This window comes from Bos indicus, chromosome 7 (genome assembly GCF_029378745.1).
Source record: "Bos indicus isolate NIAB-ARS_2022 breed Sahiwal x Tharparkar chromosome 7, NIAB-ARS_B.indTharparkar_mat_pri_1.0, whole genome shotgun sequence".
NCBI lineage: Eukaryota > Metazoa > Chordata > Mammalia > Artiodactyla > Bovidae > Bos > Bos indicus.
This window is the reverse complement of record NC_091766.1, coordinates 10,723,681-10,750,399: the sequence shown is the minus strand read 5'-3', so window position 1 is coordinate 10,750,399 and position 26,719 is coordinate 10,723,681. Positions and strand designations below refer to the sequence as shown.

At 45.4% G+C, this 26,719-nt stretch overlaps 1 protein-coding gene across 3 annotated transcripts in view; it reads right to left on the bottom strand.

Moving 5' to 3' along the window:
* Positions 1-26,719, bottom strand: part of LOC139184057 (adhesion G protein-coupled receptor E2-like) — a 70,769-nt gene that overhangs the window by 36,775 nt on the left and 7,275 nt on the right. For all 3 annotated transcript variants that reach the window (XM_070792653.1, XM_070792652.1, XM_070792651.1), the window contains exons 2-13: positions 19,310-19,363; positions 18,878-18,997; positions 18,183-18,338; positions 13,018-13,164; positions 12,885-12,931; positions 12,694-12,771; positions 12,117-12,294; positions 9,939-10,046; positions 9,536-9,756; positions 9,166-9,345; positions 7,355-7,552; positions 6,845-7,080 (exon numbers count right to left, since the gene is read on the bottom strand). In XM_070792653.1, coding sequence (XP_070648754.1) covers positions 6,845-7,080; positions 7,355-7,552; positions 9,166-9,345; positions 9,536-9,756; positions 9,939-10,046; positions 12,117-12,294; positions 12,694-12,771; positions 12,885-12,931; positions 13,018-13,164; positions 18,183-18,338; positions 18,878-18,997; positions 19,310-19,363 — 1,723 coding nt within the window. The remainder of the gene's footprint in view (positions 1-6,844; positions 7,081-7,354; positions 7,553-9,165; positions 9,346-9,535; positions 9,757-9,938; positions 10,047-12,116; positions 12,295-12,693; positions 12,772-12,884; positions 12,932-13,017; positions 13,165-18,182; positions 18,339-18,877; positions 18,998-19,309; positions 19,364-26,719) is intronic.

The following is a 26,719-nucleotide window of genomic DNA, read 5'->3' as shown; positions in this document are numbered from 1 at the left end:
TTAAACAATAATTATAATATTTCTGGTGGCTCAGCTGGTAAAGAATCTGCCTGCAATGTGGGAGACCTGGGTTCAATACCTGGGTTGGAGAGATCCCCTGGAGAAGTGAACTGCTACCCACCCCAGTATTCTGGCCTGGAGAATTCCATGTATTCTATAGTCCATGGGGTTGCGAAGAGATGGACATGACTGAGACTTACTTCTAAGCAACATACAAAGAAACAGGAAAATATGCTACATACAGAGGAAAAAAAAAAGGAGAAGTGTCTCTCAGAGGCACAGATAAAGAGGATGTGGTACATATACACAATGAAATACTATCCTGCCACAAATATAATGAAAATGTGCCATTAGCAGCAACATGGCTGCAACTAGCAATTATCACACTAGAGAAGTCAGTCAGACAGAGAAAGATAAATACCATATGACATCACTTATCTATGAAATCTAAAATATGACACAAATGAATCTATCTATGAAATGGATACAGACTCATGGACGTAGTGGCCAGACTTGTGGTTGCCAAGGGGGAGGGGGTTGTGATTACATGTGGAATGGATAAACAACAAGGCCCTGTTGCATAGTACAGAGAATTCTGTTCAATATCCTATCGAATATTGGATTTCATATGTTTATCAGCATAAACATATGAAAAGATGCTCAACATCTCTCATTATTAGAGAAACGCAAATCAAAACTACAGTGAGGTATCAACTCACACTAGTCAGAATTCAGTTCACTTCAGTTCAGTTCAGTCGCTCAGTTGTGTCTGACTCTTTGTGACCCCATGATTCACAGCATACCAGGAATCCATCACCAACTTCTGGAGTTCACTCAAACTCATGTCCATCGAGTCAGTGATGCCATCCAGAAATCTCATCCTCTGTCGTCCCCTTCTCCTCCTGCCCCGAATCCCTCCCAGCATCAGTTTCTTTTCCAATGAGTCAACTCTTCCCATGAGGTGGCCAAAGTATTGGGGTTTCAGCTTTAGCTAGGACAGATTTCCAATGAACCCTAGGACAGATTTCCTTTAGAATGGACTGGTTGGATCTCCTTGCAGTACAAGGGGCTCTCAAGAGTCTATTCCAACACCACAGTTCAAAAGTATCAATTCTTTGGTGCTCAGCTTTCTTCACAGTCCAACTCTCACATCCATACATGGCCACTGGAAAAACAGCCTTGACTAGACAGACTTTTGTTGGGAAAGTAATGTCTCTGCTTTTTAATATGCTATCTAGGTTGGTCATAACTTTCTTTCCAAGGAGTAAGCATCTTTTAATTTCATGGCTACAATCACCATCTGCGGTGACTTTGGAGCCCCTCAAAATAAAGTCAGCCAGTTTCCACCGTTTCCCCATATATTTTCCATGAAGTGATGGGACCAGATGCCATGATCTTAGTTTTCTGAATGTTGAGCTTTAAGCCAACTTTTTCACTCTCCACTTTCACTTTCATCAAGAGGTTTTTTAGTTCCTCTTCACTTTCTGCCATAAGGGTGGTGTCATCTGCATATCTGAGGTTATTGATATTTCTCTCGGCAATCTTGATTCCAACTTGTGTTTCTTCCAGTCCAGCGTTTCTCATGATGTACTCTGCATAGAAGTTAAATAAGCAGGGTGACAATATACAGCCTTGACGTACTCCTTTTCCTATTTGGAACTAGTCTGTTGTTCCATGTCCAGTTCTAACTGTTGCTTCCTGACCTGCATATAGGTTTCTCAAGAGGCAGGTCAGGTGGTCTGGTATTCCCATCTCTTTCAGAATTTCCCACAGTTTCCTGTGATCCACACAGTCAAAGACATTGGTGTAGTCAATAAAGCAGAAATAGATGTTTTTCTGGAACTCCCTTGCTTTTTCGATGATCCAGCAGATGTTGGCAATTTGGTCTCTGGTTCCTCTGCCTTTTCTAAAACCAGCTTGAACATCTGGGAGTTCACGGTTCATGTATTGCTGAAGCCTGGCTCGGAGAATTTTGAGCATTACTTTACTAGTGTGTGAGATGAGTGCAATTGTGTGGTAGTTTGAGCATTCTTTGGTATTTGCTTTCTTTGGGATTGGAATGAAAACTGACCATTTCCAGTCCTGTGGCCACTGCTGAGTTCCCCAAATTTGTTGGCATATTGAGTGCAGGACTTTCACAGCATCATCTTTCAGGATTTGAAATAGCTCAACTGGAATTCCATCACCTTCACTAGCTTTGTTCATAGTGATGCTTTCTAAGGCCCACTTGACTTCACATTCCAGGATGTCTGGCTCCAGGTCAGTGATCACACCATCGTGATTATCTTGGTCGTGAAGATCTTGTACAGTTCTGTGTATTCTTGACACCTCTTCCTAATATCTTCTGCTTGTGTTAGGTCCATACCATTTCTGTCCTTTATTGAGCCCATATTTGCATGAAATGTTCCCTTGGTATCTCTAATTTTTTTTGAAGAAATCTCTAGTCTTTCCCCAGAGAAGGTAATGGCACCCCACTCCAGTACTCTTGCCTGGAAAATCCCATGGATGGAGGAGCCTCATAGGCTCCAGTCCATGGGGTCGCTAAGAGTCAGACACGACTGAGTGACTTCACTTTCACTTTTCACTTTCATGCATTGGAGAAGGAAATGGCAACCCGCTTCAGTGTTCTTGCCTGGAGAATCCCAGGGACGCTGAAGCCTGATGGGCTGCGTCTCTGGGGTCGCACAGAGTCGGACACGACTGAAGCGACTTAGCAGTAGCAGCTAGTCTTTCCCATTCTATTGTTTTCCTCTCTTTCTTTGCATTGATCTCTGAGGAAGGCTTTCTTATCTCTCCTTGCTGTTCTTTGGAACTCTGCATTTAGATGCTTATACCTTTCCTTTTCTCCTTTGCTTTTTGCTTCTCTTCTTTTCATAGCTATTTGTAAGGCCTCCCCAGACAGCCATTTTGCTTTTTTGCATTTCTTTTTCTTGGGGATGGTCTTGATTCCTGTCTCCTGTACAATGTCATGAACCTCCGTCCACAGTTCATCAGGCACTCTATCTATCAGATCTGGTCCCTTAAAACTATTTCTCACTTCCACTGTATAATCATAAGGGATTTGATTTAGGTCATTCCTGAATGGCCTAGTGGTTTTCCCCACTTTCGTCAACTTAAGTCTGAATTTGGCAATAAGAAGTTCATGATCTGAGCCGCAGTCAGCTCTCAATCTTGTTTTTGCTGACTGTATAGAGCTTCTCCATCTGTGGCTGCAAAGAATATAATCAATCTGATTTTGGTGTTGACCATCTGGTGATGTCCATACATAGAGTCTTCTCTTGTTGTTGGAAGAGGGTGTTTGCTATGACCTGTGCGTTCTCCTGGCAAAACTCTATTAGTCTTTGCCCTGCTTCATTCCGTAATCAAAGGCCAAATTTGCCTGTTATCCCAGGTGTTTCTTGAGTTCCTACTTTTGCATTCCAGTCCCCTATAATGAAAAGGACATCTTTTTTGGGTGTTAGTTCTGAAAGGTCTTATAGGTCTTCACAGAACTGTTCAACTTCAGCTTCTTCAGCGTTACTGGTTGGGACATAGGCTTGGATTACTGTGGTATTGAATGGTTTGCCTTGGAAACGAACAGAGATCATTCTGTCATTTTTGAGATTGCATCCAAGTGCTGCATTTCAGACTCTTTTGTTGACCATGATGGCTACTCCATTTCTTCTAAGGGATTCCTGTCCACAGTAGTAGATACAATGGTCATCTGAGTTAAATTCATAGCCATCATCAAAAAATGTACAAACAAAAATGCTGGAGAGGGTGTGGGTGCATGTTGATGGGAATGTAAATTGATACAGACACTATGGAGAATGGTATGGAGATTCCTTAAAAATCTAGAATTAAAACAAACATATGACCCAGCAATCTCACTACTGTGCAATTACCCTGAGAAAACCATAATTTAAAAAGACACATGTACCCCAGTATTCTGCTGCTGCTAAGTCGCTTCAGTCATGTCCGACTCTGTGCGACCCCATAGACGGCAGCCCACCAGGCTCCCCCATCCCTGGGATTCTCCAGGCAAGAACACTGGAGTGGCTTGCCGTTTCCTTCTCCAATGCATGAAAGTGAAAGTGAAAGTCAAGTTGCTCAGTCATGTCTGACTCTTAGCAACCCCGTGGACTGCAGCCTTCCAGGCTCTTCCATCCATGGGATTTTCCAGGCAAGAGTACTGGAGTGGGGTGCCATTGCAGTGTTCACTGCAGTGCTATTTACAATAGCCAGGACATGGAAGCAACCTAGATATCCACTGACAGATGAATAGATAAAGAAGTTGTGGTATAAATATATAATGGAATCTTACTCAGCTGTAAAAAAGAACAAATTTGAATTAGTTGTAGTGTGGTGGATGAACCTAGAGACTGTTACCAAGAGTGAAGTAAGTCAAAAAGAGAAAACCAATATCATATAGTAATGTGGTTATATAGCATCTAGAAAAATAATACTGATGGAGCTATTTTCAGGGAATGAATGGAGATGCAGATGTGGAGAATAGAATTGTGGATACAGTGAGGGAAGAACAAGGTAGGATGAACTGAGAAAATAACATTGACATATATACACCACCATGTGTACAACAAATAGCTGATAAGAAGTTGTTGTCTAATACAGGGAGCCCAGCCTGGTGCTCTGTGATGACCTGGAGGGGTGGGATGGTGGGAAGGGAGGGAGACTCAAAGGGGCAGAGTATATATATATGTAATCATGGCTGATTCACACTGTTGTATGGCATAAACCAGCACAACATTGTAAAGCAATTATCCTCCAATTTTAAAAAATGCATAATTGAAAATAGTATTGAAAATAATATATATGCATATGTTCATATATAACTGAATCAGTCTGTTGTACAGAAGAAATTAACATGACATTGTAAATCAACTATATTTCAGTTTAAAAATAAACCAAAGAAATAATGAAATACTTAATATAGGCCAGTAATTAATATAATACCCTTTGGGAGGATGTGACTTTTTATTCTGAGAAGAGTGAAAATCATTTTCACTTAAGATGGATGACTGCATCCCATAAGGTAGAAACAAAAACTATATTGCTGTTGATGATGGATATGTGGATATCTTCAAATATGTGTAGAAATATGTACATAGTTCTAAGGAGCCCAAGGAGTGGATTCTAGAAGTTACTAACTTTTTGCCTGTTGACTGCAATAACATCCTGCTTTGTTCTGCTTTGTAGTATCATCTTGACCCTATAGACATTTCTTCCTTGAGAGTTGGATTCATGTCACGATTTTATGATAATCCAATGCCATTTTTTTCTGAAAAGGCATTACCTGGTATTTTCAATGGCAATATTAATAAAATCAAAAGTTTCAAAAAAAGGTAAAATATTTGAATATGTGTTTCTCCAAAGAAAATATGCAAATGGTCAATAAGCAGGTGAAAAGATGCTCAACATCAATAGTCATTGGAGAAATCACAAATTGAAACCACAATGAAATTTGACTCCATTCTCATTAGGATAGCTAAATTTTTAAACATAGAATATAACTATTGATAATGACATGGAGAAACTGAAAGCCTCTTATATTGCTAGTTGGCTTGTAAAATGGTCCAGAAGCTTTGGAAAACAAGTGGTGGTTTGTCAGAAGGCTAACCAGATCTTCCCTTTGACCCCAAGATTCTACTTGTAGAGTAGATATATAACTAGGAAAAATGAAACTTGTACATTTATGTTTGTAGTGATCTCATTCATAATAGCTTTACAAAAAGGTAAATAAGCTAAATGTCTATCAGCTGATGGTTGGATAAATAAAATGTGACATATCCATATAATGGAATATTATTTGCAAAATGATAGCAACAAAAACAACAACAAAAAGTGAGGTCATGATACATACTACGATATGAATGAACCTTGAAAACTTCAGGCTAAGTAAAAACATCCACAAAAGAACACATGCATAATTGCATTTATGTGAAATATCCAATAGAGACAGAAAGTAGATAAGCATTTGTCAGGGGTTGGGGCAGAGGAGTGGGTAGAAGGAATGAGAAGTGAATTTTATTGTGTATGAGGTTTCTTTGGGGAGTTGAAAATGTTGTAAAATTAGACTGTGATGATAGCTGCAGTACCCTGTGGCTATTCTAAAACCCACTGATTTGTACACTTTTAAAGGGTGAATTTTGCAGTGAGCAATTGAAAGTTGCTCAGTCACGTCTGACTCTTTGTGACCCCCTGGACTATTCAATCCATGGAATTCTCCTGGCCAGAATACTGGAGTGGTAGCCTTTCCCTTCTCCAGGGTTTCTTCCCAACCCAGGGATCGAACCCAGGTCTCCCACATCTCAGGCAGATTCTTTACCAGCTGAGCCACAGGGGAAGCCCTACAATATATGTAGCATATGTCAACAAAATGCAAAAACAGTAAGTCTAGTATTAAAAGCTGAAAATAAAAGTGTAAGCTAAGAATCTTGACTCTGAATTTGAATTAAGCTTGGCTACCTACTAAACTGAATTAAACTGTGCACGTTTCTGCATTTACTTAAACTATTTGTGCTTCAGTTTACTTATCTGTAAAGTGGGGTGAATTACAGTGTCTACTATTACAAATGAAAAATTGAAACATCCTATAGAATTAGGATAAAAAAGCAGGCTATATTTTTCTAAATGGTGCCCTAAGCACTTCTTTTGATTTCCTCTTTGTTATTTCACGAACAGAGGTTGAAGGCATTCTCCTTAATTATTATCATCCTCTACCAAAGATGACCTAGGGATTATTACTTAGTGTCTATGTATTGGGATCTGTCATAGTCAAATACTACATTTGTTCTACAACACATGATTGTGCTGGAGAGATAAGAACAGTTGGAAGTTAATTTACCTGGTGGAAGTCCCATAAAGATGAGGCCTGGATGCTGCAGAAATGGCCACAATCACAGCAGGGACTCCGTAGCCAACAGGGAACATGGCCTTCTTCATGAACCTGTTGATACCGGAGTAGTTGACCACCGTCAGGTTGCGTGCAGAGAGGAAGAGGTGCAGGCCCACCAGCAGCATCCAGGTGAAGGAGGCCAGGTAGAGATAGTGTAAGGCACCTGCAATGATGGCGCACAGCACCTGCGGGAGGAGGAAGGTGTCACGAGGAGGGACTGTCAGGGTGGAGCATGGCCCCGGTACTTCTATAACTTTCCACTAGGGAGAACTTTGATGTATATGAAGAAGTTGTCAACAGAGTGTTTGTCTTCTAGTCATGGCAGTCAATGTGAGACTGGTTATTTACCAATTTAACCTTACCTGAAACCCAAGTCATTTTATTAAAGTGTCCAAAGCAGTGTGGCTCCATAAACTCAGAATCCCCTGGGGGAGGAGTATTTTGGAAAAGTATACGAACCTTGCTCTCAGTTCTGTCGATGGCTGTGAGGAAGAGCAGGTGGGCCAGGAAGAGGCAGAGTGAGAGCTGCAGGTGGAGCGAGGTGCTGGTGTTCTGGATGGCTTTGCACAGCAGGAAGGTGAGGGCCGCCAGGAGGAGGCAGAGCAGAGAGAGGCTCAGCCCCATGTAGGTGATCACAGTCAGTGCGGAATCCTCCTCCTGGGACCCAGCAGAGAGGGGACCACAGTCACGCTTTCCTGCTCTGGGTAATGACCCTCCCACCATTTTTCTTTTTAGAAATAGAAAAATCAGAATAGAAGACCTAGATAGACTTGGTATATTTGTGGATAGCTTTCTCCAGCTTCTGAATGTTAGAATTTTATGGGATCTGAATGATGAATTCTGTCCCTGGAAGGACAGAGGGACAGGAGAATCTTTAGTCAAGAACAAACTCTGGAACTCACAAGGGTTTATTTTCCTATAGACTTTTGTGCATGACTCAGCCTCCCAGTTACCACAGTAGGTACACAGAGGCATGAAACTTCATGCTGAACACCACCCTCCATCCCCACCATGTGATGGTGTGTGATAGAGTCTGTACCTGAGACTCTCTGTCCAGGTATTAACCACCTGCCTTGGACACGACTCACCCATCCCTGAAATATCCATTCTTAGAAGGGAACTAATGATTATAGATTAGAACTGAACCCTTTATGGAGGACGTCTACTATATTTTGACAATGGTGGTAGCATAAAATTCATATTTTCTGCAGCCCCTGAGCACCCTGTTGTGAAGACCCCTGGGGTAAACGGAATTTTAATTTGGCAACCACAGCCTCATCTCCATCTTCTGCTCTATGTTCAGTCAAGAGCCAACCCAGGTGCTGCTGTGAAGAGAGTGTTGCAGGTGAAATTCAAGCCCTCCATCAACTGACTTAGAGAGTTTATCCTGGTTGGACCTGTTGTAACCAGAAGAGCCTTCAGAAGAGGTAGGCTCTTCTTGGATAAAATGATTCAGAGTTTGAGAGAGTTCTGACATGAGGGAGTTTCTGCTGCTGATCTCCAGACAGATTCACTGGTGCACTGTGAGAGGTCCCAGAGGAGAATTAGGACCAGAAAGAAGGGTGAGCACTGAAGAATTGATGCTTTTGAATAGTGGTGCTGTAGAAGACTGCTGAGAGTCCCTTGGACAGCAAAGAGATCAAACCAGTCAGTCCTAAAGGAAATCAACCCTGAATATTCATTGGAAGGACTGAGCTGAAGCTCCAATACTTTGGCCCCTGATGCACACAGAGTCCACTCATTGGAGAAGACCCTGATGCTGGGAAAGAATGAAGGCAAAAGGAGAACGGGACAGCAGAGGATGGGATGGTTGGGTGGCATCAATGCCTTAGTGGATATGAATCTGAGTAAAATCTGGGAGATACTGAAGGACAGGGGAACCTGTCCTGCTATAGTATATGGGGTCGCAAGGTGTGGGACATGACTTAGCAACTGAACAACAGCAACAGATGAGAAGGAATGCAGGCAGCCATGGGAACTGAGCCTGGTTCTCTGCTGCCAGAGATAAAGAAAACACTACCTCAATCCTACTAACACCAGGAACTGAAATCTGCCATAAATCAGGGAGTTAAGGGACGACCCCAATTTTCTGATGAAAGGTTTATAAGACTTGTAGGAACCTGAACAGAAAGCTCATCTGAACCACGGCTATTTGCTAACTTGCAGAAACTATGAGATAGTAATAAATCTATGTTTCTAAAGCTGCTGTGTGTGGGGGAATTTGTTACACAGCAGTAGCCCTTGGATGCTGCCTGTCTGAGGGTTCTCACCTGAACACTGTAGTGGGCCATGAGGACAGCAAAGATGCTGAGGTGGCTGCACTGGCAGGTGGTGCTGTTGTCTCTGGTTCTGGTCACCCAGCAGCCTCTGGTGTCCCAATGACCACTTCCATTCTGGCCATGCTCCCAATACACACAGTGCACCTTCTCTCTTGGCCCAGGGGTCACTGACTGTGTTAACAGGAAGAGGAAGTGGGTGTGAGTTCGGGGTTCTGTTGCTCAGAAATGCTGACCCAAAGCTAGCTTGTGAAGGGCTTTCCTAAACAGTTTATGCACCCATGGCACAGCCCCCTGAAGCCCAAGGCTGGGCCCAGGACTCAGGCCTGTTCCACACCCACCACTCCATCCCATCCGGACTCACATGTTGGAAGACAAAGGTGACTGGGGACCTGAGGTTCTCAGTGTCCTTGTTGGTGATAAAGGCAGATATGACATCCGACAGCAGGATGTGGGAGGTTTCCTGCAGCAAACCCCTGTGTGTCTCATGTAGAGTTGTCAGTTCCTCAGCATCCAGGACCAGAGGGGCCTCCGCCAGGAATCTGTCCATCCCTGGAGTGGACAGGAGGCCCACCACAGCAAGACCTGCAGGACAAGGCTAAGGTTGACATCTTGCAGTGTCTGAAAGGACCTCTTCTTCTACAGATGGACTCTTTCCTTTTGCCCCACCATACCCCATAATTCCCTTTAAACTTCAATATCCCATTTGTCATATCCTTGGGCATCTTGACACACAGTGAAGACTTACCCACTGTCTCAGCCATTACCTGAGTCACCAGAATCACGCACTGCATCCCAGGTCAGCATCATCTTTGTCTGTTTCTGAATCAAGGTGATATTCCTGTAGCTTGGCGCCTGCACCTCCAGTGACAGTTCTATGAATTGTGGGAGTTAGATTAGTAATTGTGATTGTTTTGATGACTATAACACCATGCTGTTCAGTTGCTAAGTCGTGTCCAACTCTTTGCAACCTCGTGGACTGTTTCATGTCAGGCTCCCAGTGCTTCACTAACCCATGGAGTTTGATCAAATTCATGTCCATTGAGTCAGTGATTTCTATCTAACCATCTCATGCTGTGCTGCCTCTTTCTCCTTTTGCTTTGAATCTGTCCCAGCATCAGGGTCTTTTTCAATGAGACACAGATATACTATATGTGTTTATATAGTATATCTGTTTAATTATTATGATGGAGAATTCTTGGCCATTTAGTGGTTAGAACTTGGGCTTTCACTGTGGTGACCTGGGTTCAGTCCCTGGTCAGGGAATTAAGATCCTGCATGCTGCATGCCATGGCCAAAAGAAAAAAAAAATAGGCAAAAGGACTTGAGTAGATAGACATATTTCCAAGAAAGGTACAAAAATGCTCAACAATGACATAAAAAAAAAATTAAACATCCTTAGGTACTAGAGAAATGCAGATTAAACCGTGATGCAATCTCTCCTGACAGCTACTAGAATGGCTATAATGACAGAAAAAAAAAAAAAAAAAAGGAAGCAACAGGTGTCACTGACAATAAGGAGACTGGAACTCTTGTACCTTGCTGTTGACAATGGAAAATGGAAAAATAGCCGCTTTGCAAAAATAGGTAGTTTCTCAAAAAGTTGAAAGTAGAACTACTGCATAACTCAGCAATACCACTCCTAGCTTTTAATTCATTTGTGACTCAAATGAATTAAAATAGATGTTCAAGCCAATACCTATACATCAATATGCACAGTAACACTGTTCACAATAGTCAAAAGGTAGAAACAACCCAAATATTTATAGGAAATATAATATATATATTTCTATTTATAGGAACTATCCAGGATGGAAATCCATAGGGACAGAAAACCAATAACTGATTGCCAGGGCTGAAGGAAAGGAGAAATTTGTGACTGTTTAGTGGACAGAGAATACCTTTGCGATTATGAAAATGTTTTAGAAATAGAGGTGAAGGTTATACACCTCTGTGAATACACTACTACATGTCTCCAAATTGTACACTCTGGTTAAAATGGTGAATTTATATTAAGTGCATTTCAACTTAATAAAACAAATCAGACTTAAATAGCAAATAATACTAAATTTATACACTTCCAAATTTAATACCTTGTTTTCTTTTGAAAAGACAGTGAAAGTATTAGTGACTCTTGTCTGACTCTTCGCAATCCCATGGACTGTAGCCCACCAGACTCTTCTGTCCTTGGAATTCTCCAGGCAGGAGTACTGGGAGTGGATTGCCTCTTCCTTCTTTAGGGGATATTACTGACCCAGGGATTGAACCCAGGTATCCTGCATTGCAGGCAGATTCTTTACCATCTGAGACAGCAGGTGGTCTTGTTTTGAAGCCATTTATATTTTATCATAAATTCTTCAGTATAATTATTTCCTTTGCTGACACTTCATTTTACAATGAAAGTTTAGTTTTTCATTTATTTTTAACCTCTTTTTCTCTCTGTTTTTCACTGAAGTGCAATTGAACTAGAATATTATAATAGTTTCAGGTGTATGATACAATGATTTGATATTATCATACATTACAACATGATCAGCACACTAACTCTAGTTACCACTCATTTCCATATATTATTGACTACATTCCCTATGCTGAACATCATTGGTGGTGGTTTAGTCACTACGTCATGTCTGACTTCTGCAAACCCCTGGACTGTAGCCCTCCAGGGTCTTCTGTCCATGGATTCCCCATGCAAGAATACTGGAGCAGGTTGCCATTTCCTTCCCCAGATTCTGTACCTTACATCCTTTTATTTATTTCACAACTACAAGTTTGTACCTATTAATCCCTCTCAACGATTTTGCCCTTAACCTTTTATTTTAATTTGTTTATGACATTAAAGGGAGATATAGGCATGGTCACTTTGCTCTAGTGGGATTGGGAGAGCAAGGAGGCAGGGAACAAGCGAAGCAGGAACCTGCGGTCAGACTCAGGTACTGACTTACCTATGCCTGCAGATGAATTGAAGGTAAATGACCCTTTAGGCAGTGCCTTGCTCACCCCTCTCAGGACATTTTCCAGGCCAAAGAGCAGGTTAGGGACCACAAAGTGCTGCTCTGAGAAGGGCAGGGTTTTCAGGTCCCCGGGGGTCTCCAGCAAATCACCCGTCTCCTGTACGAGGTCCTGGGGGGATGGGGACACAAAGCCAGTAGCCCATGCATCTGAGAGGCCGTATGAAGTTATGACCCAGTCACAGAGAACAGACTAAAGAGACTGTCTGGGTGATACAGGTGGTACTGGATGGGATTCCCTGGGTGATTTTTGCCCCTTCAATCCAGCCACTCAGAGGTCAAACTTTTTCATTAGTGTCAAGGATGATGTAAACCCAATATCCAGAAATAGGGAAAGGAAAGGGCATTAGTAGATGTGCCATGGTGTTCAGTAGTCACTACACGTGTCCACTGTTCCCACCCACCCTGTGGGAGAGTGCACCATTGTTGCTGGGGTGTCCCTTTCCAGATCAAATTTTCCCAAGGCTTCTATGGGATGCTTCTGCCTGCCTCCCTTGGGTCTGGCCCTTACCCCAACAGTGTTCAGGACAGAGGCTGAACTGAAGTTTCTGCCCAGATCCTGGATTCTGTTCAAGAAGTGAGAGAGCGCCTAGGGGAGAAGACAAGGTGGTCAGAGAGCCTCATGTGAGTGTGGGAGCTTGGGGGAAATGAATGGGCTTTGCAAAGAGATTTCCTGCTGCCTGTCCCTTTGGGGCCACTCACCTGGCTCTTGATTCCAGAGGGAGCAGTCCAGGTGGGGAAGGAGATCTCTGCAGGGGACAGGTGAGCAACTCATTAGGTGTGGCAGTGTCTGTGTTTGCTGTGGGTGGGTCTTAGATCAGGGCAGGACAGGTACCTTTACAGATGGTGTTCATTTGCTTATACCATAATCCAGGTTTAGGCTCCCAACCTTGCCGGCAGTGGCACCTGTATGAACCCACAGTGTTGACACAGACGGTGGAGTTGTGACACTGATGCTGCCCGGAGCTGCACTCATCCACATCTGGGGACAAGAAGGAGGGGGTCAGACTTTGCCTCAGTCCTGTGAGGCCCCTGTCTTCCTTGTGCCCCTCTTTTTTCCCATATTAGTTCCCCAGGAGGTGACGCCACCTCCTAGAATCAAGGACAGCACATCCTTGAGTAGTGGATGCTGTGAAAATATATATAGGAAGTGTGTAGAGTTCTGACAGACAGCAGATGAGACAAGTACAGCTTGTGAAAATACTGACATATCCTCTTTCCAGTTGGTAATTCGCTGTTGCCTGGGGTCCCTGGGAGCCTTCTGCTTGGTATCCCAGCTCCTTCTCTAGGACCCCCACACCCCTCCAAGATCTTTTCACATTTAGCCTCAAAATGCATAACACCTTACACAGCAGGGGACCCCCAGTGATCTTTCTGTTTGGTTTGTGTGGGTACCAATGAGTATATAATTAGATGTTTTGAGTGAGGGTCTCCAAGAGTGTAGCCCCTGAGCTCTAAACCTTTAAACAATCTAAACAGACTGTGCTGTTTGGGCCATTGGATCGGCTTCCAGCCAGTGCGACAGCAGCACTCAAAGCTGCCCATGGAGTTGAGGCAGTGGGCGGAGCTGTGGCATGGGTTTCTCCCAGACGTGCATTCATTCACATCTGAGGAAAAACCCAGATCAGAGCTACCCACCTTCACTCACTGCACCCATTCTTCAAGCCCCTTCTCAGATTTCTTAGCACTGCGCTCTGAGGACACCCTCTGTCTGCAAGTTACTTGGCCTGCTGGGTTACAAATGTGTGATAGCATTTTCTAATGCAAAAGTTCCATAAGCTCAGATCTTCCCTGCAGGGTGGATGGGGACAACTTTGTGGGTGCGGGTGTAATCTCAGACCAAGCTGAATCCTTTCATGTCTGGTGCAGGAGGCTCTGTGGGCTTCTAACCAGGGAGGTTGTAGCACTGATCATGACCACGTGTGATGTGGTGGGTGAGGGGGAGGCACCACTGCCATCTAGAGCTGCATCCCTGCCTTTATTAGAACAGAACCCAGAGGACCAGTCCTGTGCAGCCCAGGTCTCCTAGCTCCTCACTGTGCTGAGGACACAGCTCTCCTCATAGTGCTGCTGCCTCTTCATTGCCAAAGTTTGTCATGGCAGCTTCCCTTAAGATGACTCCAGCTGGGACATTGTTCCTATTTTTAAGAAGAAAAATGAGGCGAAGATAGAAACTGAGTCATGGAAGCTCGACTTCCCCATCAAGGCTCTTACTCACATTCTCTTTAGTCCTGGACCGAGGTTCCCCCTCTAAAAACCAGAGGTGACACCTCCCTCTGCTCGAATGTAGCAGATGCGGAAGGGGTGAGGTCTGGGGATGTTCTTGGGGGGCAGGGAACTCTACAAAGAAACCCCAGGCCCAGAAGGCTCTGCTGTCTCCCTGGTCTGTGGTGGGACCATTTGAGGAGGTGATCCTTGGACAGGGCCCCAGCAGGCCCTTGGTGTCACAGGAGCCTGAGTCTCGTCTCCATCATTCTTGGGGTCCCTGAACCACCTCAGCTCCTTCCCCAGCTCCAGGCCTGCCTCACACTGTCTTCCGAGGGTCTACATGTGCAATGCCTCTGGTCCTCTGGGGTGAACTCCAAGCCGGGTGGGCGCTGGCAGGTGTAGCTGCCCTCGGTGTTGATGCAGACGCTGAGGTCTTTACAGACTCGGGGTCTGTGCTGACATTCGTCCACGTCTGCAAGGGGAAGGAGAGTGTGATGGATACCTGCTGCTGTGGACAGCCTTCTGGTCTGGATGTCAGCCACGTTTCTCAGCATAGAAGCATCTAGAAGGGCCTGCTCTCTCTTCTTTGGTGAGTGGGGGCCTCTCCTCATTCAGATTGAATTATGCTATGGATGAGCATGGTGACCCGGAAGTTCTGTTGTCTAGAAGTGACCGTAAGTGGCCCAGTTACCCAATCTGCTATCTCTGACTTCGTGAGCCTCCCGGGGAATAACCCAGCTGGGATGGGGGCATCACAGCTGCCCGTGTCCAAGGCTAAAGATTTGGACAAAGGCCTGGGTGGGTCTTCTTCGTAACTGAGTACAGCTTTGTTCCTTGAGCAGGGCCCATCTTGGTTCCCAGTGATGCACTTTGTTCTGACTTCCCCAGGGCAATGCTGCCACTGAGTTCTCCTTGGATCCTGCTGACCCTGGCAGGACAGCGCTTTTCCATTCATGCTAACTCTGAGACTCCAGCTCTGTGGACATGGATGAAGACCCACCCCTGAGTCATGCAGCTCAATGATGAGGCTTGTGGGCAGTTGCATAGAAAATGAAAGTGAAAGTGAAGTCGTTCAGTCATGTCCGACTCTTTGCGACCCTGTGGACTAGCCCACCAGGCCCCTCTGTCCATGGGATTCTCCAGGCAAGAATACTGGAGTGGGTTGCCATTTCCTTCTCCAGGGGATTTTCCCAACCCAGGGATCAAACCCAGGTCTCCTGCATTGCAGGCAGATGCTTTAACCTCTGAGCTACCAGGGAAGCTCAGTGGGCACCAGGCTGTGCTGGACATTGGGTTTGTTGTCTGGATAGTCAGCTTTAGGGCTGTGAAGGTGCCTTTATCTGATTCCCATGAAGGCATACCCCAGACTTGCAGGAAGTGATGAGAATCCACAGCTGAGCAAGGCTCATGATGGGCGAGGGCTGGGTGGCTGGAGCAGGGAGAAGGTGCTCATGGGTGAAGGGTGGCAGGTGTTTCTGCCATCTTGACACTTGGCCTCCCACTAGAGATGTGGACATGTGCACACTGCTGGGTGGGGCTCAGCCTCCACCTTCTGTCCTCACATGGTCTGGGTCATTGTGCAGTCTGGGTTGACCTCCTTAGTAGAGGGTCAGACCGGAGGAAATGGTCCCTGGTGACAGCTTATCACTGAGACCAGATGGAAAACCTCTTCATTTACCTGATTCTTCCAGTGAGTTGGGGGTTGATGTCATCCTGCCACACCCCTGACACAACATCCTCCCAGGCCGCAGTCATCAGAGCTACCTCAGGCCCATGAACTGAAATTATGGGAGAGGGTCAGGTGGAACCTTGTGTGGGGAAATAAATGGAAGCTGAGCAGTTGAGATGTTGCATCAGGGTGCCAGGAGACATCTTCTCCAGGCAGTTTGCCGGCAGGGTCAGTGATGGGTGGGGACTCAAGGAATGGGGAGCATTCCTTGAGTCTTCCTCCTCTCACATTTCTGGATGGGGCCCCAGAGTCCACCATGACCCAGGGTCTCAGAAGCCCCAGTGGGCGCAGGTCTTCTCCCAGACAGCACTAACAGTGGCAATGAGGACAGATAGTGTTATGAAACACACGGTGCTGTGACCACACTGAATATCTTGAATGTCACTCCCTCTTTTGTTTTAAGAAGATAAGAGGCCATGTGACAGTGGGATGTTCTGAACATCCAGAAGAGACCCTTTGCAGAGGTTCTGAGTCTTGGGGTTCAGAGAGGGTTGGGAGACTAGACAGGCACACAGGACAGCCATCTGATGCCTGGAAAAGTTGAACAAGGAGCCCAGGGACCCAGCCCAGGTCTTCTTCTCATGGCAGACCTCATGGCCTGAACATGGATGGAGATGTACTTGGGTGCAGTGAGGGCTAGAATGCTGAGGTGGGGAGTGTAAGACAATCCAGCTGAGCCTGTCACAGATCTAGGTCTTCAGGCAGAAGGTTTTGATGCAAACCAGCAGGTGGCTCTCTCCCTGTCATCCACCTTGAGGTCTGTTGAGGTCCCCTCCCACATCAGTCTTCTACATCTCTGTCTCTGGAGGGTCTCACAACAATGGGTGAGCAGCCCCCTTAGTGCAGACATACTGAGTGTGATCAATGATCACCATGTGCAGTTGTGCAGGTTGCTTACTGCACAAGAGTATCTGGCCAATGAGGCAAATTGAGGGTGGAAAGTCAACTCAGTCTCCATTCCCCAAACACACAGTAGGCCTGGAGATGAGGGACCATTACTAATTTACTGAAGGCTCTGTCTTCTGACCAGGTCATGAGTTCAAGCACAACAGCCACCCACCGAGGCTGCTATAGGCTAGCAGGGACTCCACACAGATGCAGGTCCCCTCTTCCCTCCCACTGGGGAGGCTTTGCTGCCCTCTGTCTGCAGGGCAGGAAGGAAGGGACTGGGCCCACAGTCGCTGGCTCTTCTCCCTGTAGCAGGGTGGTCAAAGAACCCTCTTCAGAGTCCTCTGTACCCTGAGCTCAGCATTCTTCTCACCTCCCACCTTCTCTCTCCTCCCCTCCTCACCCTCAGTATTCAGGTGTACCCCTCTTCATGGACCCCTCTCTGGAGTCCTGTCTGACCCACTGCTGGCCCCTTGCCCCTTTCCCTACCTGCCTGCTCCCCCTGGAAGTGGGGCAAAGCCTGGTGATGTGTGGAGGCCATGCTCCTCCTGGTCCTGGTGAGGGAGTGGGCAGGACAGCTGCTCCTGAGCACCCACCTGGGGCAGAGCCCTCAGGGATGCCCATGATGGAAAGGGTATGTTAGATCATGATGACTATAATTTAAAATCCCAACAGCCATCAGTGTTTTGTGCTTTTTGACCTCATATACCTTTCCAGCAATTCTATGAGGTAAACATCATAATTCCTCCTGCCCCCATTTTTTATAGTCAGGTAAGCTGGGGCACAGAGAGAGGTGAATTAACTTGTCCAAGGTCACGTAGTGATCTTGGCAAAGTTGCTTTTGTTTTTATTTGTGCAAGATAGGGGTACTTAAAAGAAAACAGAAAATCACAATAATATTATCACATCTCCCATGTTAACAGTGATTTCTGAAAAAGAGTCCTGGCCAGTGTCACACATGCAGCTCTCAGGTGGCAAAGCCGGGACCTGGGTCCCTGGCTCGTACCATCTGCCTCTCTGTGCGGGTGGGACAGGTACCCATAAACTGTCCCAACTCAGACCTGGGTGCTACACCTGTAACCAAGGTCCTGTCCCCTGGATGCTTCAGAAATGACTCAGCATTTCGGCCCTGAAACGTCAAAAATGAGAGGCAGGAAATGCAGCCTCATTCTTACCTCGACATGTGTTCTCACTCTCATTCCTGAAGATTGTTGCCCCAGAAACAGGCTCATATCCTGGGCTGCATGTGCAGTAGTAGCCTCCTTCCAGGTTCTGGCAGTCTGCTGAAATTCCACAGTACACTGGTGAGGGCGGTCCACACTCATTGATGTCTGGAACACAACAGGGCAAAGGGTCACCTCCCAAAGATGTGTGTCCCCTCAAGACAGAGATCCCCATCCCCTACCTGACTCTGCAGCACTAGGCCTGATATGTAATCCATGTCTTTTTGGAACAATTTAGACTCTTGGTCAATACTGCTGAGTCTAGGATGCAGCTGGAACAAGCCATCCCTGAAGCTTGTGCAGTCAGCTCTGATCTTCCTAGCCCTCTGACTGGCAGCCCAGATAGGGACACAGTGGGCAGTGCTGAAGTGGGGAGTGGGTAGATGTTCTGCATCTCCCTCCTCAGTCCTGAAAGGACAAACTGAGGCTCAGACTCCAGACTCCTGAAGACCCAGCTCCTCTCCAGGAAGCCAGGATTATTCATGTCTCGTCTCTCCACCTTTGTATCATTTTGTTTTTCTTTTTTCTGTGCTTGACAGTTCTGAGGACAAAGCCTGAGGCACCCACCAAATATCCATGTCTCCCATGGGTACTGGGCTGTACTCCACATTCTCTGCATGTCCTGCCACCACCCCAAGTCTTCATACCATAACAGCTCTCCAAGGGGTCCGTGAAGATCTCCCCAGAAACAGAAATGAATCCTGGAGTGCAGCGGCAGGTGGTACCATTGACACATGAGGAGTTTGGAGGGCATTGCAGAGCGCAGGCTGTGGGGGGAAGAAGTGGGGATGGAGACCGTCATCAGAAGTTCCAGAGAATGAAAGAAAGCTATCATCTGGGGGTCCATGGGCAGAATGGAAGGAAGCATGAATGGGAGGAAGGGAGGGAGGAAGGGGAAGAGACAATGCTATCCAAGGGGAAGAGCTCAGAACACTCTGGGCATTTGGGTAGAAGAAACAACTTCTCTTGTTCCCAGAAAACCATTTCTGAACCTCACTTGAAAAATAAGTTTCCTTCTCTCCCTTGTCGGTGAGAGAACCCAGACCCTGGCATGCATTCTCCATTTTCCCTAGACTCACCTTTACTGTTCTGGGCTGTAGGTCCCATTGGAAACAGCAGCAGCACCAAGAGTCCTGGGGCAGAAAGACAGAGATGACAAACATAGGAAAATGGAGCTTCAATTTCAAGCCTTTCCATGTGGCCCCTGCCTCCTGGGGAGATGGTGGTGTCTCCGCTGCCCACCACTTTCCAGCAGCCTCCCCAAGGTTCCTGTGCTTTGCACAGAACTGAGGACTCTGCCTTTCCCCTGCATCTCCTGGGACTCCCCAAGGAATCAGTTACTGACAGGCACAGCCCTCATGGAACCTCAGGTGCTAGATGTAAAGGGACAGAGTATACACAGAGAGCTGATGACAAGGACACATCTTAGAAACCCCAAACTCTCCCAAATGAAGGTGCATATTTGAAGGAGGAAGAAAGTCCTCAGATTGGTGCCTTTGCCCATACTCAGGTTCTTGGTCCTCTGGCAGTGGCCGAAATCTCTCTGGATTTCTCTCCAGGATGGTTTCTTCTGTTGAAGTTACATGTTTCAGGACACATAGGAAGAGCATGGATATTGCGGTCCAAGTTTGGAGTTACACAGTCCAAGCCCTACCTCATGATGATGTCAGTAGGACATGGAACCCTGGGATCAGGAGAGGGTGAGGACAGGTAGATATGAGAACTAAGGTATCTGCAGGTAGATCCAGTCTGCCCTGGATAAGTGGCCTCTCTAGGTTCAGCAGCTGTGGCTGCTATGGTTCCCTGCAGATGAGCTCCTGGCCTTTCTGTAGTGCACTGAGGGCACAGCTCCTCTCCTTGATCTCAGTCCAGGCCTGAAATGAATCACTGACAGCAGTAGGCTTTGTGATATGAAACCACTGTGGGTGTAAAGGGATCAAGTCTACCTACAAACAGTACCCAGTCTGTCATCCCATCCAAGTGAGAAATTGAACCCTAAGAAAATCTTTTCAGAGCTGTGTGCCTTACAGGATCTTTCTTCTTAGGAAAGATAAAAAAGAATTCCTCCTCCAGGCTGTACTGCCACTTCAACACTGTTATGTGACAGAGGATCCTGGTGGAGAATGGATTTGAAGACCCAAGTCTGCATACAAACTTTCACTTGGTGGCCACTTGTCTTTGGAAATGTCACCTGTCCTTTGGAGCACAATTTCCCCAATGCAAAATGAGTTGTTCTTCAGTTGTTAAGTCGTGTCCAACTCTTTGTGGCCCCATAGACTGCAGCACATCAGGCTTCTCTGTCCTCCACTACCTCCCAGATTTTGCTCAAGCTCATGTCCCTTGAGTCAATGATGCTATCCAAACATCTCCTCTTCTATTGCCGCCTTCTCCTCATGCCCTCGATTTTCCCCAGCATCAGCATTTTTTTCCCCAGTGTGTCAGCTCTTTGCATCAGGTAGCCTAAGTATTGGAGCTTCAGCTTCAGCATCAGTCCTTTCAAAGAATATTCAGAGTTGATATTCTTTAGAACTGACTGGTTTGATCAAATGAGTGCAATGGTAGTAATAGCATAATAGCATGAGCTTTATTTCAGTTGTAGATGACTGAAGACTAATAAGGTTTAGTTGATATTATGGTTAATTTTATGTATCAATGTGGCTGGGCCGCTGTACCCACATATTTGGTCTCACACTATTCCAGATATTGCTGTGAAGGTTTTACATGAACTAGCATTGTTTGGCAGGAAAAATAATTTCTTTCATCTTTATCTTATAGTGGATCACAGTTGATTAACAATTTTGTGTTAGTTTCAGATGTATAGCAAAGAGATTCAATTATCGGATTAGATCAGATCAGATCAGTCGCTCAGTCGTGTCCGACTCTCTGCGACCTCATGAATCGCAGCACGCCAGGCCTTCCTGTCCATCATCAACTCCTGGAGTTCACTCAGACTTACGTCTATCGAGTCAGTGATGCCATCCAGCCATCTCATCCTCTGTCGTCCCCTTCTCCTGCCCTCAATCCCTCCCAGCATCAGAGTCTTTTCCAATGAGTCAACTCTTTGCATGAGGTGGCCAAAGTACTGGAGTTTCAGCTTTAGCATCATTCCTTCCAAAGAAATCCCAGGGCTGATCTCCTTCAGAATGGACTGGTTGGATCTCCTTGCAGTCCAAGGGACTCTCAAGAGTCTTCTCCAACACCACAGTTCAAAAGCATCAATTCTTCAGCGCTCAGCCTTCTTCACAGTCCAACTCTCACATCCATACATGACCACAGGAAAAACCATAGCCTTGACTAGACGAACCTTTGTTGGCAAAGTAATGTCTCTGCTTTTGAATATGCTATCTAGGTTGGTCATAACTTTCCTTCCAAGGAGTAAGCGTCTTTTAATTTCATGGCTGCAGTCACCATCTGCAGTGATTTTGGAGCCCAGAAAAATGAAATCTGACACTGTTTTCACTGTTTCCCCATCTATTTCCCATGAAGTGATGGGACCGGATGCGATGATCTTCGTTTTCTGAATGTGAGCTTTAAGCAAACTTTTTCACTCTCCACTTTCATTTTCTCAAGAGGCTTTTTAGTTCCTCTTCACTTTCTGTCATAAGGGTAGTGTCATCTGCATATCTGAGGTTATTGAGATTTCTCCCGGCAATCTTGATTCCAGCTTGTGTTTATTCCAGTCCAGTGTTTCTCATGATGTACTCTGCATATAAGTTAAATAAACAGGGTGACCATATACAGCCTTGACCTACTCCTTTTCCTATTGGAACCAGTCTGTTGTTCCATGTCCAGTTCTAACTGTTGCTTCCTGACCTGCATACAAATTGCTCAACAGGCCGATCAGGTGGTCTGGTATTCCCATCTCTTTCAGAATTTTCCACATTTTATTGTGATCCACACAGTCAAAGGCTTTGGCATAGTCAGTAAAGCAGAAATGGATGTTTTTCTGGAACTTTCTTGCTTTTTCCATGATCCAGCAGATGTTGGCAATTTGATCTCTGGTTCCTCAGCCTTTTCTAAAACCAGCTTGAACATCAGGAAGTTCACGGTGCATATATTGCTGAAGCCTGGCTTGGAGAATTTTGAGCATTACTTTACTAGCATGTGAGATGAGTGCAATTGTGCGGTAGTTTGAGCATTCTTTGGCATTGCCTTTGGGATTGGAATGCAAACTGACCTTTTCCAGTCCTGTGGCCACTGCTGAGTTTCCCAAATTTGCTGGCATATTGAGTGCAGGACTTTCATAGCATCATCTTTCAGGATTTGGAATAGCTCAACTGGAATTCCATCACCTTCACTAGCTTTGTTCGTAGTGATGCTTTCTAAGGCCCACTTGACTTCACATTCCAGAATGTCTGGCTCTAGGTCAGTGATCACACCATCATGATTATCTGGGTCGTGAAGGTCTTTTTGTACAGTTCTTCTGTGTATTCTTGCCATCTCTTCTTAATATCTTCTGCTTCTGTTAGGTACATACCATTTCCTGTTGTTTATCGAGCTCATCTTTACATGAAATGTTCCTTTGGTATCTCTGATTTTCTTGAAGAGATCTCTAGTCTTTCCCGTTGTGTTGTTTTCCTCTATTTCTTTGCATTGATCGCTGAAGAAGGCTTTCTTATCTCTTACTGCTATTCTTTGGAACTCTGCATTCAGATGTTTATATCTTTCCTTTTCTCCTTTGCTTTTCGCTTCTCTTCATTATACATATACATATATCTATTCTTTTCCAAATTGTTTTTGCATTTAGGTTATTACAGGATATTGAATAGAGTTCCCTGTGCTATGCAATAGGTGCTTGTTGATTATCTATTTTAAATATAGAAGTGGGTACATGTGAATCCCAAACTCCCAATCTATCTCTCATCCCTCACTTCCCCCCTGTAATCATAAGCTTATTTTCTAAGTCAGTGAGTCTGTTTCTGATTTAAGATTTACATCAGTAGACTCTGAATAAACCACATTACCCTCCATAATTTAGGTGAACCTCATCCAATCAGTTGAAGGCCTAAGAGGAAAAAGAAAATTGACCTCCTTGAAGAAGAAAAAAAAGCTTCTGGTGACCCTCGAATGTGAGATGCAACATCAGATCATCCTGGGTTTCCAGTGTGCTGCTGGTTCTTGAGATTTTTGGACTTTCCAACCTCCACAACTTCATGAATCAGTTTCTTAAATAAAATCCTTTCTCACCTCTATAGATTCATCCTATTGGTTCTGTTCCTCTTGAGAACCTGGGCTAATATAGGTGGTAAAATGAGAAATCTTAGTTAAGTTTCACTAGGAATGTATTTCACCAACTTGGGACTTTCCTGGTAGTCCAGTGGGCAGGAATCTGCCTGCCAATGCAGGGGACACAAATTCAATTCCTGGTCTGGATGGTCCCACATGCTGCAGAACAACTTAACCCCATGAGCCACAGCCACACACATAGAGCCCGTGCTCTGCAATGAGAAGCCACCAGAGTTTGGAGGAGAATGGGTTCATATAGATGTATGGCTGAGTCCCTTTGCTGCCCACCTGAAACTATCATAACATTGTTAATAGGCTATGAAAAGTAAAAGTGAAAGTCGCTCAGTTGTGTCCAGCTCTTTGGACCCCATGGACTATACAGTCCATGGAATTGTTCAGGCCAGAATAGTAGAGTGGGTAGCCTTTCCCTTTTCCCGGGAATCTTCCCAACCTAGGGATCAAACCCAGGTCTCCCACATTGCTTGCGATTCTTTACCAGCTGAACCACAATGGAAGCCCAAGAATATTGGAGTAGCTAGCCTATCCCTTAATCAGCTATATGCCAATATGTAATACAAAGTTTTTTTTAAAAGAGAGAGTTGGGGGCGGTCCTAAGATGGTGGAGGAATAGGACAGCGAGACCACTTTCCCCCCCACAAATTCATGGAAAGAACATTTGAAGACTGAGCAAGTTCCACAAAACAACTTCTGAATGCTTGTAGAGGACATCAGTCACCAGAAAGGCAGCCCATTGTCTTTGAAAGGAGATGGGATGAAATATAAAAGATATGAGAGACAAGAGAGGTAGGGACGGAGATCTGTCCCAGGAAGGGAGTCTTAAAAAAGAGAGAAATTTCCAAACACCAGGAAACACTCTCACCTGCGGGTCTGTGGCAAGTCTTGGAATCTCATAGGGCAACATAAGTGCAAGGAAAACTAAATAAATACCTAATTAAACCCCACAGATTCCGTGCCTAACGGCAACTTCCAGTGGAAAAGCAGCCCAGATGCTAGCATCCACCGCTAGCAAGCGGGGGCTGGGCAGGGAGGCGAGGACTGCATTGCTTAGGGTAAGGACCTGGCCTGAATGCCCCAAGGACAATCTGAGGGAACTAACATAAGATATCAACCCAGACTGGGGGATAGCCAGAGAGAGAGAGAGAGAGAGAGAGAGAGAGAGAGAGAGAGAGAACTATCCCATGAAAAGCTCTAACCTAAGACACTGCCAGGCCTGCTCACAGAACAAAGGACTGAGCAGAGCTAGCCAGCTGTGGACTGGCCCATCCCCCGCAGGAGACAGGCAGGCGGGAGCAGCCAGAGCTGGAAGGGGGCAATCCTGGCTCCAAAGAGGCATCTCTACCAAACTGAAAGCAGGCTTCATTGCTAACCAAGACTTCTTGGGATTCTGGATGGTTGACATTCACCAGGAGGGTCATAGCCAGAGATCAGCTCCCCAGAAGAGACACACGGCACACCTGAGAAGGTGCACCCATTGTGCACCCAGAAAACTGAGTGGCTGGGATGGGGGAGGGGATAAGACGCACCCCCCACCTAGGGGTGACTGTGCTTGCCAAGCACCTGATCATCTGAGCTGCTTGGACATGGGAAGGGCACAGAATGCAGGCCCAACCCAGTCTGTGCCTTTGTGGAGTACCTGAGAACCTGAACCTGAGCGGCTTAAGCCTGGGAAGTGCACGCAACCCAGGGCCCACCTCAGACAGTCCCGGCAGAGAAATCTAGAGCCTGAGAAGTGTAGACCATGAAAGCACACACGCTGTGAGCAGAGGCAAACCCAGTGTGGCCGAGACACTGCGAGCACTCCCCACACATGCCAGTGATATTTGTTTGCAGTGTTCCTCCCTCCCCACAGCACAACTGAACAAGTGAGCCTAAAAAAGTGACCACCATCGCCCCCTTGTGTCAGGGCAGAAATTAGACACTGAAGAGGCCAGCAAACAGAAAAAGCTAAAATAAACAGAGGGAACCACTTTGGAAGTGACAGGTGCAAAAGATTAAAACCCTGTAGTTAGCACCGACTACATAAGAAGGTGCCTATAGATCTTGAGAAGTATAAGCTGGATCAAGGAACTATCTGAAAACGAATTGACCCCACACTGTCCGCAACAGCTCCAGAGAAATTCCTAGATATATTTTTACTATTATCATTTTTTAAATTAAAAATGTTAAAAAATTTTAAGTCTCTATTGCTCGTTTAATTTTCATTTTTATAACCTACTATTACCTTGAAAAAAAAAGACCCTATTTTTAAGCAAACTTCACATATATATTTTATTATTTTTGTGACTTTGTTCTGTTTTTTTAATATTGTATTTTTGAGAGTCTAGCCTCTACCCTAGATGTTTAATCTTTGCTTTTCGGTATTTGTTATCAATTTTGTACCTTTAAGAACCCAATCTTCAGTACCCAGTTTTACTTGGGAGCAAGATTACTAGCTTGCCTGATCTCTCCCCCTTTTGACTCTCCTTTTTCTCCACCAGGTTTCCTCTATCTCCTCCCTCCCCCTTTTCTTCTCTACCCAACTCTGTGAATCTCTTTGTGTGTTCCAGGCTGTGGAGAACACTTAGGGAACTGATTACTGGCTGGATCTGTCTCTCTCCTTTTGATTCTCCCTTTTATCCTCCTGGCCACCTCTGTCTCCTTTCTCCCTCGTCTCTTCTCTGTGTAACTCCATGAACATCTCTAAGCAGCCCAGACTGTGGAGAGCACATAGGGAAATGATTACTAGCTAGATTGCTCTCTCCTCTTTTGATCCCCCATCTTCTTCTCCTGGTCACCTTTATCTCCCTCCTCCCTCTTCTCTTCTCCATGTAACACTGTGAACCTCTCTGGGTGGCCCTCACTGTGGAGAAACTTTTCACCATTAACCAAGATGTTTTATCATTGGTGCTATAGAGATGGAGAAGTCTTGAGGCTACTGTAAGAATAAGACTGAAAACCAGAGGCAGGAGGCTTAAGTCCAAAACCTGAGAACACCAGAGAACTCCTGACTCCAGGGAACATTAATCGATAAGGGCTCATCAAAAGCCTCCATACCTACACTGAAACCAAGCATCACCCAAGAGCCAACCAGTTCCAGAGCAAGACATACCAAGCAAGCTCTCCAGCAACACAGGGACATAGCCCTGAACTTCAATATACAGGCTGCCCAAAGTCACACCAAACCCATAGATATCTCAAAACTCATTACTGGGCACTTCATTGCACTCCAGAGAGAAGAGATCCAGCTCCATCCACCAGAACAC